Raw genomic sequence first — 15,773 nt, 5'->3', positions numbered from 1 at the left:
CACCAGTCCCTTTTTCCCAAGATGGTCTCCAAATTTTAAAGGGAATTCCATTTACATCTCTCTTAATTCAGCAAACTACTAAAGAGGGTGGAAAGGGGAAAGGCACAAGGTTCCTTAAACTCCTACTGCAGGTTTTTTCCTTCCTCACTTTCTATTTTGGATTAGGGTAACACTACAGTACAGGAAGACATTCCCTTTGAACTTTGCTGTTTTAAGACTTAGTATCTACTCAGAGGTCACTCAGCAGAAGCTGTGCATGCACCAGGGTAAAGGTGAGGACAGCTATGCCTGGGCAGTGTCATTGTGTGGAAAGCAGTGTGGGGACCCTGCCAGTCCAGCATCTTTCATCATGGGATGTTTACACAGTCATCCATACACTTCCAGCTTGGTCACCTTCAGGAAAGCTTCAGTGACACTGGCATAGACACACAGCACCTTCCCTCAGCACTCCAGGTTAACCTGGCAGGATGGGCTTCTTGCTGTGCTGCCATTTCTGTCATATCCCCAAGGGTCCACCAGACAAACTGCTGTGAGGCGCACCAGAGATCCTGTACTCCATATCTTCAGAGACTGTAGAATCCACATCATACCTGCTGGGTCTCCTTTTAGCTGTACCAAGAATACTTGTGGGGATGGAAGAAGATGTACTGATTTGGCATCTGATTTGAGAGATTTTGTCCCAACTCTTTCTGCTCTTGACTTAATTGAATGATTTAAAGTTATAGTAAATGACCTACAGTATCTCTTCGGTCATTTCTTTTTTCTTTTTTTTTTTCGGTCAGTTGTGGGCCCTGAACTCTGGGCCTGGGTGCTGTCCCTCAGCTCTTCAGCTCAAGGCTAGCGCTCTACCACTTGAGCCACAAAGCCACTTCTGACTTTTTCTGCTTATGTGGTACTAAGGAATCAAACCCAGGGCCTCATGCATGTAAGGCAAGCACTCTACCACTGAGCCACCTTCCCAGGCTCTCTTTGGCCATTTCTAAAAATAGACCTTTGGCAGTTGATCTCCCTACCAATTTTGTTGTAAAGGGGAGTGTCTGAGTGCATTGTTTTTCTTTTTTTCCCCTTGTGATCTCATGCTCTTGCTTAGTTTTTTTTTTCTGCTCAATTCTTGGTGCTCTATCACTTGAGCCATGCCTCTGTGTCCATATTTTTGCTTGTTAATTAGGGATAAGAGTTTCAAGGATTTGACTGCCTGAGCTGACTTTGAACTGTAATCCTCAGATCTCAGTCCCTAAGAGGCTATAAATGCATTTTTAAAGCTCTTAATACCTCTTAGAATACAAAGTTCCCTCACAGTTGCTGTGATTCAAGTGTTTGTATTCCTCCAAAATTCCTATATTGAAACACAGTTCTCAAGATAGCAAGAGATGGTGCTTTTGGCAAGTGATTAGTCTACAAGTATGGCTTTACTCTAATGAATGGTGCTGGTGACCTTTTATAAGTCTCAAGGAGACTGCTTCCTGTGCTGCGTGAACACCAGAAACTAATCCTGTAAACTTCATCTTAGTCTTCCCAGAATCCAGAACTGTGAGTCATAAATTCCTGTTGTTTATAGATTACCCAGACTGAGGTACTTCATTACAGAAGCAGGAACAGATTAAGACAGCTGTTTTAGAAGACTGATAAACAATCAGGAAGAAAGATCATTCTCATTTTTTAATTTCCCATCTCTGTCTCAATTTTCCCTGCTTAGGGTTGCATTATGACTGCCAAGCTTGACAAGTTTATCTCTTCAACCTCCTTTATTTCCCACCCCCTCCACACTAAGAGGCTATGTGGAAGTTCTCTCCCACTTGTCTATTTTGCTGAGTCTAAATCTCAGGAGTACATTTAACCTTCCCTAAGTCATAAAGAACCTCTGAGCTGCAAAAATCCATGTTGCAGAATTGCTGAGTACGCTTCATCACTTACTGCTATTCTGTATGCATCCTAAAAAAAATTAAAAAACAAAACCCAAACCCATATATCATACCATAAAACTGCTTCTGGTTCTGGCCTTGCTTTCACTTATTCACTCAGTTTTTAAAAATACTGTACTCATAATCCCCTAAGAGAGGCAGCAGCTTCTTGAAACAAAATCACAAAGTAATATCTGCATTTTTTTCCTGATTCTGATTATGGTTAAAATTGGGAGAAGAAATAAACAAATCTTACTACTGCCCTCTTAGACAATTTTCTCCCAGGAACATACTTCCTTTTACAACACAGTCTACCTGACCCAAAGCATTGATAACTACTATATTTTGTGACACAAACTCCCAGTTAGGACTCCTATAAATAATCATGGGACAGAGTATAAATGCTCAGCATAAACCTGCAGATGTTATACTTTTGATGAGAAAGAGGTTCTTGTGTATGTTAAATCTATGGGCCATTTTCTGCCACATTCTATAGGAAAAGTCAGTGCAATGGACCATTTGGTTACATGGAAATAGAACTGGTCATTGATTCTGGCCTGGAAAGAATCAGAAGCCAAGTTGTTCTCATCCTAAGCCTGAGATTGTTTTTGTTGTAAGTAAAGGACATCTTTGCAGTTGATAATGACAGTGATTCGCAGGTAAGTCTGAAGCTGCACTTGAAGTAGATACTTCAATTTTCTCTCTGTGTGTCAACGAGAACTCCAAGAAGGGGAAACTGTTCAAAGACACACCTGTAGTTAAGAGGTGGCAGAGCATGGGAAAGGAGAATGACAGCTGGTATTAGTGAACTGTCTGTTTATGACCATGGCTTAGAAGTCAGGCATAATAATGTACAATTCCATTTTAATTTTTCTGGGGGCAATAGTTCTGGGGTTTTAACTCAGTGTCTCACATGCTAAGGTAGGTGCTCTACCATTTGAGCTATGCCTCCTCAGCAGTCACTTTAGTTATTTTTTCTGGTAGGGTCTTGAGTTTTTGCTTGAGACTCCTTGAACTATGCTCCTCTGGATAGATCTCTGCCTCTTCAGTAGCTGGGAACCATCATGTAGGTCCATTTCTAACTTTTTGAAGTTTTTCCTTTGCTGTAATTCCCTTCGAATGTTTTCAAGACTATTTATTCTCTCTCTTTTTTTTTTTCTTTGAGACAAGGTCTTGCTATGTAGACAAAGGTGGCACTAAATACTAGCTCTTCCCATGTCAGCCTCCCAAGGGCCAGGACTAATAGGCCTGGCCACGATGCCTGGTTTTATAAAACTGGTCTTTGCTGTGACTTTGAGGATCAATGGAAAGACCTGTGGGTACACCTGGGGATCACTGAGGGCAGCACAGTGGCAGCTTAGAAACACTAGCTAATGAGTACCAGCTCTGAGCGGAGCACAGAACAAGGGTCAGAATAGGCTAAAGGTGACAAGCATAGCAGGAGCCTAAACATTACTTGAGGATCATGTAAGCAGTACTGCAGGAGGGAAAGCTGGAAAAACATTAAGCATCCTGAAGAGATCAAGCCAGGGGATGTGTCAAATAGCATGGAGACCTCAGATGACCTGAGAATTTGGGGGACATCCGGGTTAGCTAGGACTAAAAACTCTTTAAAGCAGAATGGCTATTATTTCTTATACCAGCCATAGTCAGTGGCTCTGTTCTTAGTCTCCCTGCCCATTCATATGATTCCTCTGATCATCAAAACATCTATTTTGAACAAAGAAGATAAGCTCAACTTTTTGGTGAAATTTATTTTTGACCCTATATTTTTTCCATGGTCCACGTTAAAAATATGTACAGGAAATATTGCTGAGTCTCAAGGAATATTTTAACACAATATTTTAACAGCATAAACGATTCAAAGTCAATGAATCTAAAGGCAATAATAAAACTCTACAGGTAATTTTGTGCCTCTGTTTAACTTATGGATGGTTTCCTCCCTTAAGCTCAACTATTTTATTCACGGCTGAGATGTAGCTATACCTTGAAAATATCTTGCAATTAGAGCTAGTTAAAGAAACTTACTTTCTATTGGGACTCCATTCGTTAACCAGCTAATTCTGGGTTTGGGGTTGCCATTAGCTCTGCAAATCAGAGATCCATCCTCTCCAGGAGACAGCACAAGATTTTGAGGTGCCACAATCCAGTATGGAGCCGCTTTATTGAAGGAATAATAAAGAGGCAAAATTGAGAATCAGATAAGTATTAAAGCAAAAGAACACATTACATTATTTTAATAATAAATGTAAGCATTTCATAAAAAACTTATTCGTTACATTTTGAGTGATTAGTCTTGCAAACGATGCTTCAAAGAACTCGATTTTCAAAAGCATATTTTAAAAACATATGGATTTAAATTATAAGCCCTGAAGAATATACAACATATGCAAATATAAATATAAAAACACACATACAATTAGGAAGCATTAATATGAATTTGAAAAAATATGTTTCCATTTACCCTTCATTCCAATTCCTATAATGATACTACTTTCATAACTAGAGTAAAGTTGTCAAAACAAGAAATTAACATTGATACAGTACTCTTCACCAAACTATAGGCTATTAGAATTGTTCCAGTTTTTCTACAAGTGTCTTATTCTATCCTAGGATCCTGTACCGGATGACACATTACACAGATCTATTAGGTATTCTTAATCTCCTCTAGTCAATGCAACTTTTTTATCTTACCTTATCTTTCATGACCTTCCATTTTTGAAGAAAATTAGTTACTTTGTAGAATGTCTTTCAACTAAGGTTCACCTAATGTTATGATTAGCTTAAAAAGGCTTAGGGTTTTCAGAAGAATATTTCAGTATAAGGGACCCTTCAGGTTACACCGTAATGGGGAATGCAAGAGTTTAACATGACTTATTGATGATGTTCATCTTCTTCATTTGGTTAAGATGGTGTCTTAATGCCAGGTGTCTCAATTACATCACTGCTCTCCTGTATTCCCTACTCTGCTCATTAGCAGTGGCTGGCTCATTGAATGCAGCCCACACACAATAAAACAGGAAGTAAGCAAAATCCCCCTCAGGACGCAGTGGTAAGCAATCAGTGGACATATATTAAAACTGCCCCAGTGATTAATTCAGGGTGGAAGGAACACCATGAAACCTATGTAAATATTTTACTTCTCTTTACAGTTTTACCCACAAAATTTAGCATTCCTCCTTGAATCTTGTCTGCTATATTTATCATTGTGGAATAGCAATTGTGATTTTTCAAACTTTCCTCTCCTTTCTATATTTATTAATTGGAATTCATTGTGAGGAAGACTTGAAGGAATAATATTCTAAGTATATTGCCAATACCTATGAGAAAAGATTCGCAGCAACATTATTATCATTGAACAACATTATATCAGAGGTATATTAAAGAAGAGGAATGCATCTGAATTGATGATATACCTTTAACTGTGACTGAAATAGTATGATGAATGGCTCCCAGTGGATTTTTTGCTATGCACTGGTAATTTCCAGAGTCTGCTTCTGAAACATGAGTGATCTGCAAGGTTTTCTTAAAGTTCCGATAAAATGTTCTGTTGACGGGTAGTATTCCATCTTCTTTTATCCAGTAAATAATAGGAGTTGGACTGATAGGACAAGTACATAATTATGTTACACACACACAAACTGCAAGTTTTCATGCAAGTTAATAACAAATTCTTTGTGTAAAGATCATGAAAAATGTTCGGATATTTTACTTGGTATCATATTATTTAAATAATGTTCAAAACTTACACTTCAGATGATAGATTCTCATTTTCAAATTTTCAGAACTATACTAACTTAAGGTTCACCATAAACTTGGACTTTAATAGTTCAGTATTGCTACCATGAGTTTCTTTATAATTTAATTTTTTTGTTCAAAGTTCTAATACGTAAAAAACTCCAGAAGATTTTTACTATGTTAACTAAGAGAATTATCATTAAATTGATTATATATTTTCATCTACCAGAGTTAAAGCTATCCAGTGACAGAGCCACATACATATCTATGTCCATGGACTTTATATACATATTTACATCTTTTTTTTCTTTTTGTTGGTCATGGGCTTTGAACTCTGGGGCACTGTTCCTCAGCTCTTCAGCTAAAGGCTAGCTTGAGCCACAGTGCCACTTCCCATTTTCGAGTGGTTTATTGGAGATAAGAGTCTCATGGACTTTCCTGCCCAGGCTGGCTTTGAACTGTGATCCTCAGATTTCAGCTTCCTGAGAAGCTGGGATTATAGGTGTGCTTATACATATTTACATCTTAAATGGGTGAGCTTCACTATCTTATGGCAGGCTGTTGATGTGAATCATGTGATTAAAGCATTAGCATTCTTTCCTAAATTAAAAAATACTATTATAGCAATTGATAGATCAAATCATATAGAATTATCATTAATGGTGTTTCTTATGAACTTATGCAAAAGGGATGGCAGGTGAGTAGCTAGAATAATGCTTGGAGTTAGATCTTTCTCAGTTTCTCTTTCACCGTGGATCTCTGACCTTTTAGGGTTTTAGATTCCTTTGTTGCTTTAATGGGGATATGGAAGCTTGACATGATCTACTAGTTTTAGGAAGTTTTCATGAAGGCAAAATAAAAATTTGTGGCAACACAAACACTTCCTAAGCACTGAACTATATATAAATCACTGAGTTATGTGTTTAGAAGGTAATGATGAAGAAAGGGTGGCCCGGGCCCTCAGACTGGCACAGCACTTGTCATTAGAAATATAAGAAAGATTAACTGATGTGTCTAGCATTAGTTTTGTTTTGTTTTGATAATATATTTGATAAAACAATTTCTAAAATTAAAACACTGAATATAAAGAGAATGATGTTTCCTTATTGCTAGATAATTTGTATTTCATATGATCTGAGGTGAAAAGAGAACAAAGGAATAAAATGCTATCATAGTTTACATCTCAAAAATCATGATTGCTTTGGAAATCTACTACTCCACTGTGGGTGTTAAGAATTAGGAATATTTTGATCCTAAACCTTTCTGGATTGTAAATGACAGATTTCAATTTTGATTTCAACTACATTCCAATGTATTAAAATTCTTTCAGGAGTTTCTAACTCATCACTATATTTTATATAACATATTGAACATTCTTAGCTAAAAAGCTGAAATCCGAAGTATTACAAATCTTAAAACTTCTTGAGTGTCATCCGCATGCTCAACTGGTAAAAATCTATGTACAAAGTCCAAAATCTGAAATACAAAAGCTCTTCTGATCCTAAGCACTTTGGACAAGGGATACTCAATCTGTATATACTTGTGGAAAGACTGAGTTACTGAGCTGTGTGGATAAAATCCTATTCTCTACAGCCTGGAAGCTGGAGATCATAAACAACTTTCTAACAAAATGATGAAAACTGGAGGATAATTTTTAATTCTTGTAAGGAATTATATATATTATGTGTGTATGTATATATACATATTTGCTGGTTTTCAGTCTGAGGAACATGTACAGTGTGATTTCCTGAAATGTCCAGTAGAGGCCTCCATGTGCCTCCTGAAGAAAAGTTATTCTGGATCCAGGAAAAAAAAAATGACACCATTGAGTGACCAGGTCAGAGACAGTAAGCTGAAGGCCACATGTTTCTGGTATCCCACTCAAGGCTGTCATCAGATGTGCTTATGCCAATGCACTTGCTCTGTGTCAAGCATTACTTGAGGTCATGTAGAAACTTACTGTAACATGGACCTAATCTAACAGTTGCTTCTGTGTCTATGTAAAGTCCTGTAGTGCTGTCACAGGTACATCATCTGTGAGATGTGTAGAATCAGGGGCTGGCCTTGTGACTTACTAATAGTAAGTAATAAAAGAAGCATAGTGCCAGTTCAGAGTAAGACTGTATAATGCCTTGTATTATATTGTTAGAATAACCCAACGTGAATCTATAAGAAAATCATAGCTAACAATCTAATTCTCCCAACCAACAAATATCAAGAGACATGAACCTATACTTAAGCTGCCTGTCAGATGTTTGAGCATGCTCAACTAAGCTGCCACTACCTATTGGCCCTGCTAGACAAATGGTCAATAGTAAATAGCTATCACTTTAAGCCACTAAATTTTGAGCTCATTTGGTGTAATTCCCCTTGCCAAAACATAACAGCATGAAGAGATTATACTTACTCCAATATGAAAATTATTATATTAATAAAATATTTTAAGAATAATAGGAGAATCAGTCTACTTTGACAATAGTGACTACATTTTTCTGGATGTTTGTGGAATTAGTAATAGAAGACAATGGTTCTACCTATGATGTTAATTAATGTCTCTTCCCTACTCTCCTATATCTTGATAAGAAAGGTGAGTCAGGACAAAGTGTTAACTCACAGGCCTTCTGCAATGCACTCTAGTGAAAGCACATTTCCTCTTAATTCCTCTTTGCGACTCGCATTGCCTTCTGGAGTTAAAAATGTTGGTGGCCGCTCTCTACTTGATTTAGCTGTAAACAAGAAAGTCAATATGTATGAAAATTACAAATATGTGTTTCAAGGATCACATAGCTGTCATGAAAGACGTCTAAAATTCAAATCCCACTTCAAAACCATTTAACAGTGATTATGAAAGGTGTTAAGCTATACAATCACGTTCTCTGCCATCACTCTCTCAGTGAACTAGGAAAAGAAACAATTTTGGTTTTGCAAGCTCTTGTAGTAGAACTATGAGAGTTCCCAAAGGGCTATTTTTCTTTTGTATATTTCTTCAGTTCAGGTTAGGTTTTTAAAATGAATTTTTCTGTGGAATGATAAAAATCTCAAAATGTCAATACAAAAAGGAAAATCATATTATCAAACTATACATCCCTTAGGATGAATGTTCAGGTCAAAGTAAACATTAACTATCTTTGAATGATATTATACTTTTTAGAAAGATATTGAGAATTATTTTGGTTTAGACTGGTGATGGCATTATAGCCAATTCACCAATTAATATATTAAGATTCCCAAAGTGTAAGACTTATGGAAACTAAAACAAAAGTTGAAAGGTTCTTGGAATCTTGTTTGCCACAAATTAGGAACAGTAATAGAGTAAAACTGAAATCAGTTATCTTCTCATTGATTAAAAAATAAAGTGTCTAAGAAACCTTTGGAATATTTATACGGGCCACCCTCATTCTTATGGGCTTTTCCAAAATACAGCATTATTTCCTGAAGGCCTCTTAGGAAATTGTTTCAGTTAATATCAGTATCTTAAAGTTCTATGTACTTCACACTTTTCAAGCTTAAATAAATAATATATTTAATGCTCACCAATCCTACCTTTGGTAATAATAGAATTATTCTCATTTCTAAAAAAACTTAATAGGCATTAAGATAAATTGCTTTTCCTAAAAATTCAGAGACAGTGGGGGAATGTTATTCCTCCAAAATCATTTTGGGAATGGTTGTGAGGGCCATTTGCAATAGAACAATAAAATAAAATCAAGGCATGGAGTTGAGCCTTGTTACTGATGATTCTGTAATATTAATCTCTCAAGGTTGAAAAAAAAATCAATGCAGTAGAAATTCTACCTTATGGATAATTAAAAGATTTCATATCTAAACCCTATTATTTTTACTATCCTATAGTCTATATTCAAGAGCCATATTTTCCTTAAGAAAATCAAGTCCTTTTCACTTTAAAATAATAAAATTAAATACTCAATTTGAAAAAAGTTTAATCCCATTGACTTGATTTCAAATAAATCTAAGAAAAACACTGTTGCTGATAATAGTGAACAATATCTCATGAAAATGGATGGGAAATGAGATGATTTACTATGAAATTCACTTAATGCTAGTTGCTGAAGTATCTGAGTCAGTATCCGAGCAGATAAATCCACTCAGTCAATTCTTGTTTAGTTCAAGAGAGTTATGAACAGGACACAGAATGAAAAATACAGCTCTGAACATATATGAGAGATTTTTTTCTAAATTAAGTGAAATGATTCTTTACATGAAAACAAGCTTCACTATTATACATAGATCATGGAAAATGTTTTAGTGACATGCTTGAAAGTTTATAAGCTAAATTTTGTAAGGAAACACACATTTACACTAGTGGTATTAGACATGTAACTTGAAATTTCATAAAGAAATAAAGTTAAATAGCCATGGAGGTGGAGTTAGTGAACTAAAGTCTACAATGAAGGAGAGAGTATCAGTTACAATCACCATAACTCACCACTATAAAACTCAGTGTCACTCAAATTAGCAGCTAGAGTGTCATTCAATTCATCCACTGAAATAAACAGAATATTATGAAGAGGGCATAAAAGTGGGGAGGAGGGTCAGAAATTGTTGGGCAACAAAAATAAATGTATACAGCTCTGGTAAGTGCCTTACCTGCCAGGTAGAAACAGTGCTTTCCATTGTACCTGGCTAACTCATTAATTCTCTAAGCTACCCACCCACCCCATAGTAATATGTGCACCTATAACAAGCAGCAGGACTGCCAATAAAAGGCACTGTGGGGCATAAAGCACACACTATTGCTAAGAACAGCAAGTGATTCAGAAGGTTACCATGGAAACAAGAAAGGCAATTGTAGCAAAAAAAGAGTAAAATATAGTTTTTAGGGTATGCATGTTCTTTCTAACATTTATGTCAACCCTTTATCAATCATTCAGCAGTATTTTCCTGATCCATGAATCTGTTTTCCTCATACTTAATAATTAACATGAATACTTGATATAATTAACATGAATACTTGATAATTTAGTATGTAAACATCTCTGAAAGAGATGCAGGAAGCTAAACTTACCTGAAATCACCTTCACAGATATAGGTTGCTTCTGTTGGATGGTCTGAGTGTGATTAAATCTGGCATAGCAGATATAGTCTTCACGGGTGTCCTCTGGGAGGACATTGGAAAAATAAAGATCTCCATTTAGTCCTTGAGAAACCCTCTCACTTTGTGGAAGTCTCTGAAATGCTGGAGGAAGGCAGAGAGATACCTAGATCATCCTGTCTTAAAGTGGCTACTCTCCAAGACAAATATATCACATGAATACAAACACACACATAATTTCTATAAAACTCCTAAATAAAAGTAAACAGCTATTTTTAGATCTGAACTCATCATTTAATGGAAAACTAGGCAACAAGTAGGCAGTTAACTATAAGATTTAATGTTTATTTCTGTAATCTGTCCCCAAGAAGCCCCCCAAAACACCTCAGTTTCCCTCACTTCCTCTACTTTTTCTTTCCTGAATTACTTCCCATCTTCAGACATAGTACATCTGCTTGTCATATGGATGTCTTATTACTTATGTCCCCATACTAGAAGTTAAGCTCCAGGAGGACAGACACCTTTTTTCTACTTTGTCTACTGTTGTAGCTCTGGAAAAGTGGTTGGCCCTTCACAGGAGCTCCTTCAAATAGTCACAGAAAGCTCACATAAATAAGTAGCTAAGTAACCAGATGACTTCCCAGAAACTATCTGGCCGTAGGCATAAAGGGAAGCTTTTCTTTGTGGATGAAGGATGCAGGAAAGTAGAACCCTGTGGAGCTTGGTGGTCTATATGCAACACTTGCCCTGGCAAAATGTGTCTCGCAGTTCTTGAGTCAGTTCACAGGGCCTGAACTATGACAGTTCTAGTGAGAAGGAGGCAGAAATGTCACACATCCCCTTGGCCTGGGGCTAAATGTTGCATCTTCCAGCTGAATTTCTTCAGTCTGAGTCAACCAAGTATGTACTTCCTCTGGCAGGTGCCTGGTCTAGTGTTGCACAAAATGAAAGTTATGGCTAAAAGCCTACAGCTCCCTCAAGCAGGAAAAAAAATGATAGAAACACGAGTCAGAGCAAAAAGAACATTGGCCAAACACATTAATCAAGTTTTTGGTCAAGGTAGGGCATTGATTAGTACTTGCCAATTCCTTGTTTAAAACTATTAATTCTTCTTCTTTTTTTTTTTTTTTTTTTTTGTCGGTCGTGGGGCTTGAACTCTGGGCCTGGGCGCTGTCCCTCAGCTCTTCAGCTCAAGGCGAGCGCTCTACCACTTGAGCTACAACACCACTTCCGGTTTTCTGGTGGTTTATTGGAGATAGGAGTCTCACGGTCTCTCCTGCCCGGGCTGGCTTTGAACCGCGATCCTCAGATCTCAGCCTCCTGAGTAGCTAGGATTACAGGCATGAGCCACCAGCACCCGGCTATTAATTCTTCTTGACAGAAAAAGACAAGACATTTAGAGCTGAGCATGGCTGTACAGCTTGCAATCCCAGCTACTGGAGTGGCTAGTTTGGGAGATTGTGATCTCTCTCTGTCTTTGTATCTCTGGAGGCAGTAGGGAGAATTTTGACCTTAGGGCTTCACACTTGCTAGGCAGATACTCTACCTTTTAGGCTACAACCTTAGTCCTATTTAAAAATTGGTTTTTAGTTAAAATTTTAATACAGTCTCATAGTTTTTCCTGGATCTAGCCTTGAACTATGACTCCCCTACCTCTTCCTCCTGAATAGCTGAAATTTATAGGGTTACACCACTATGCCTGGCTTAATTTCAAGTTTGAGGCCAGCCTGGGCTGCACAGTGAAACCATATTTCAAAAAGTGAAAGAAAGAATGTACATTTACTTAATGAATACAAGTATACATTTGTTATTTATTTGCTACAGACAAGTGTACATTTATTATCTTTTAAAAATCTTATTGTATGTATTGGGTATTGGTAGAACAGATATAAAGCAATAAGACTTTACTAGGGTGTTGTCATTTTGTTCTTTGAGATTTTTAGTATTACACTTAGAAAACTGTATGCAGAGATAAATAATTTTATAATATCTTCCTGCAAGAATGCTATCTGGAACTAAATTTTTTCTTACATTTCAGATGCAATTGCATGCAAAGGTCAGAACCTTTGCCAGCAGACTAAAGCATATGTGAATGATATAGCCAACTGTGGAATATGGAGGAAGCATTAGTCATGTGCTTAAGAGATGCTGAAAGTTCTCCTGTGGTATCTCTTTACTAAGCAAATAGGAAGTCACTTTTGAATAAGTGCCAATTACCAAATGCTAGACCTTATTTTGGAAGTGATACTTGGAGAATGCTAGTCTCGTAGGTATAAAGCATTTACTGGATTTGCTACTTATTCTTTTAAAGTCTATAAAAGGTGTAATGTAATGGAAAGAGAAATAAATGTATGTGTTTCCTTCTGTATATTTTAGTTTAAAATTTTTTTGTGATACTTTCTCTGAGGGGTTTCATATAAGAAGGGTAAAAAATAAAAACAAAATCAGAGCCATAATTTCAACCCCTGTAAACAGCACCTGTTGAAAAGGAGATCAGGTCTGAGACTAGAGTATGTTTTCCATGACTTCATTTGACTTCATTTCCACCATTCCATCTAGTCAATTCTTATCAATGCTACAATCCTCCTGTTGCCAATCTACTAACCATTCATTAGTCACTGGGATAAACTAATCTATTACAGCATCTGACGATTACCACATTTTTCTTTTTTTCCTTCAAGGTCTCACCTATGTAGTCAGACTGACCCCAAACTAACCACCTGCTCTTATCCCCTAAATTCTGGGATTACAGATGCACTCAATTTACCTTCTTGTAGTTTTCCCACCTTGTATCTGGGGCATCATTTTCTCTTTGTTCTTAACTTCCTACCTTGGTGACTGCATCTCTCATTTGTTTTGATGGGATCTCCCTAAATTCTTAGCTTCTGGAGGGTTCTTTCTCAGTCCTGAAGGCTTGGTTTTCTAGCATCTGTTCCCACTATCTAAATTCTTATCCTACCCAGTGCTCTAAGTACAATCTATACACATAAGATAGGGTATAATAAAGGGATGCACACTTAGTAAAGTCCAATACATGCTAATTATTATTGAGAACAAAAACAAATAAAATCTTATATATTCATTATATATTCACATTCCATACCCCAAGGGCTCCCAGGAAGTGGCAATTTGATTTTCTGTGGATGAATATCCAAAGTTCAGAGTTATCTCTGATTCCTCTCTTCACCTGCCACCCTACCTCAACAAATGCTAGATGATCTACCTTTAAAATGTATCTAGAATTTGACTCACTCTATGCTACCACCTGTGTCCAAGAAACTTTCACCTGGGTTACAGTAGTGCCCCTAACTAGTCTCTCCACCTTTCTGTTGTCCTACATTCTCTCCACACATGAACTGAAGTGATACTATTACTGTTTAATTTCATTCAACGTGTCCCTACTTTATTTAAAGATAAGTCAAAGCCTTTCCCTCAAGTCTCTAACCTTATCCACCAGCCTTTCTCTAGACACTGTTAATATGGCCAATAAAGAAACAACAACAACAAAAAACATGTCAAGGTGTTGTTACCTTGGGCCTTGCAACCCTCTTTCCAGCCAGATATTTAATTACTGGCTTACTTTCTCACTCCTGTGTTTCCTTCATAACATTTATTGTTGACAGATAGAGATTTTCAAAATTCATTTGTCTGCTTCTACTCACTTCTGTTGTATAGAATGTAAGCTCAGAGACAGTAGGATGCTTAATGTTACTTAGAGTAGTGTCTGGCTCATACACAGTGCTCAACAAAATTGAATAAAGGAATGAAATGACATATTATTATTTCAGTGAGAAGCTATTTTCCTGAGCATCTTGAAAACAATTTGTGAACATTTTATGGATCCCAAGAATATTTAATGACAGCAAGTTATGATAATACTCTTGAAGAAAGAATGCTCTTATTTTAAAACTTACAATTGTCCATCCAAAATATTATAGCTGGTGGTAATCCAATTGGAGGTCTGCAGGGAAGTACTAATGGTTGACCATTTTGAAGTATCATTGGTTCAAGTTTTTCTTTGGTCCACAAAGGTGATCCTATTAAATGCAAAAAACCCCTCCGTTACTATTATTATAATTATTGCATGGTAGAATGAAATGAAGACAGTACTATAAAGAAAAACAAACCAAAGTTTTTTTGGAAATAATAACTTAGAATTTATATACATTAAATAATGAGAAAATGATTTTTAAATATAGTGTTAAAGTTTTAAAGGAACAAAAGACAGTGAAAGAAAAAAGGCAGTTCTCATTCCCTGCCAAAGATAGGATGAATTCTGATTAGGGATTCCATGTAGAAGAATTTATATAACTACTACATCAAGAAGACATATAAATTTGATTTCCTCAAAGAATAAAAAACAATTAAATTAAAAAATTGTTAGGCAAGCAACTGTTCATCTATACCTTTGAATAGCACACAGTATATATGCATGTATATGTATATGTATATTACTTGTAAGATTGACATGAGAATACCCATAATATAGCCAATAAAGGGATTATAAAATAGCATTTCACAATAAGACAGCTTTATGATTATACATGTATATTTACCTAGAAAAATGTAAAAGTACTTGAGTAATAGTTATTTTCACATGTGGAAGGACATACAAATACTTTTTTAGTGTGTTGTGTGTGTGTGTTTGTGCACACGTGCATGTGTGCACATGCACATGTGTATGCAGGTTCTGGGTCTTGAACTCAAGGCGTGGCACTACCCCTGAGCTTCTTTTGCTCAAGGCATGCACTGAATCACTTGAACCATAAATCAATAAGTCTCACAGACTTTCTAGCCTGGGCTGGCTTTGAAACCCAATCCTCAGATCTCAGCCTCTTGAGTAGCTAGGGTTATAGGCATCAATCACTGGAGCCTGGATTAAATCTCTTTTTATTTGTGATTATTTTTATATAATGAACACATATTTCACATGTAATTTAAAAAGTTCTCAAAGTAAGCACTACTGCAAATGGTCACTGTTCTTTAAACCTGCTCTTGAACATTTGAGATGATTTTCATATTGACCACTACAAAATGAGCCACAATAGTTTTGTGGTAGTGAGATACTTGTTTCATTAGTT

At 36.5% G+C, this 15,773-nt stretch overlaps 1 protein-coding gene across 22 annotated transcripts in view; it reads right to left on the bottom strand.

The window, feature by feature from the left end:
* Positions 1-15,773, bottom strand: part of Nrcam (neuronal cell adhesion molecule) — a 278,315-nt gene that overhangs the window by 63,110 nt on the left and 199,432 nt on the right. For 16 of the 22 annotated variants that reach the window (XM_069996201.1, XM_069996200.1, XM_069996199.1 and 13 more), the window contains 6 exons: positions 14,607-14,729; positions 10,666-10,836; positions 10,087-10,143; positions 8,254-8,365; positions 5,318-5,502; positions 3,930-4,061 (listed from right to left, as the gene is read on the bottom strand). In XM_069996201.1, the coding sequence (XP_069852302.1) occupies positions 3,930-4,061; positions 5,318-5,502; positions 8,254-8,365; positions 10,087-10,143; positions 10,666-10,836; positions 14,607-14,729 (780 nt within the window). The remainder of the gene's footprint in view (positions 1-3,929; positions 4,062-5,317; positions 5,503-8,253; positions 8,366-10,086; positions 10,144-10,665; positions 10,837-14,606; positions 14,730-15,773) is intronic. The other 6 variants (XM_069996206.1, XM_069996208.1, XM_069996221.1 and 3 more) reach the window with 1 other exon arrangement.

The sequence above is a fragment of the Dipodomys merriami genome, unplaced genomic scaffold (assembly GCF_024711535.1).
Source record: "Dipodomys merriami isolate MVZ:Mamm:240054 unplaced genomic scaffold, mDipMer1.0.p SCAF_5, whole genome shotgun sequence".
In the NCBI taxonomy this organism is placed as follows: Eukaryota; Metazoa; Chordata; class Mammalia; order Rodentia; family Heteromyidae; genus Dipodomys; species Dipodomys merriami.
Note: the sequence above shows the minus strand (reverse complement) of the source record. Positions and strands in the feature narration are given on the sequence as shown.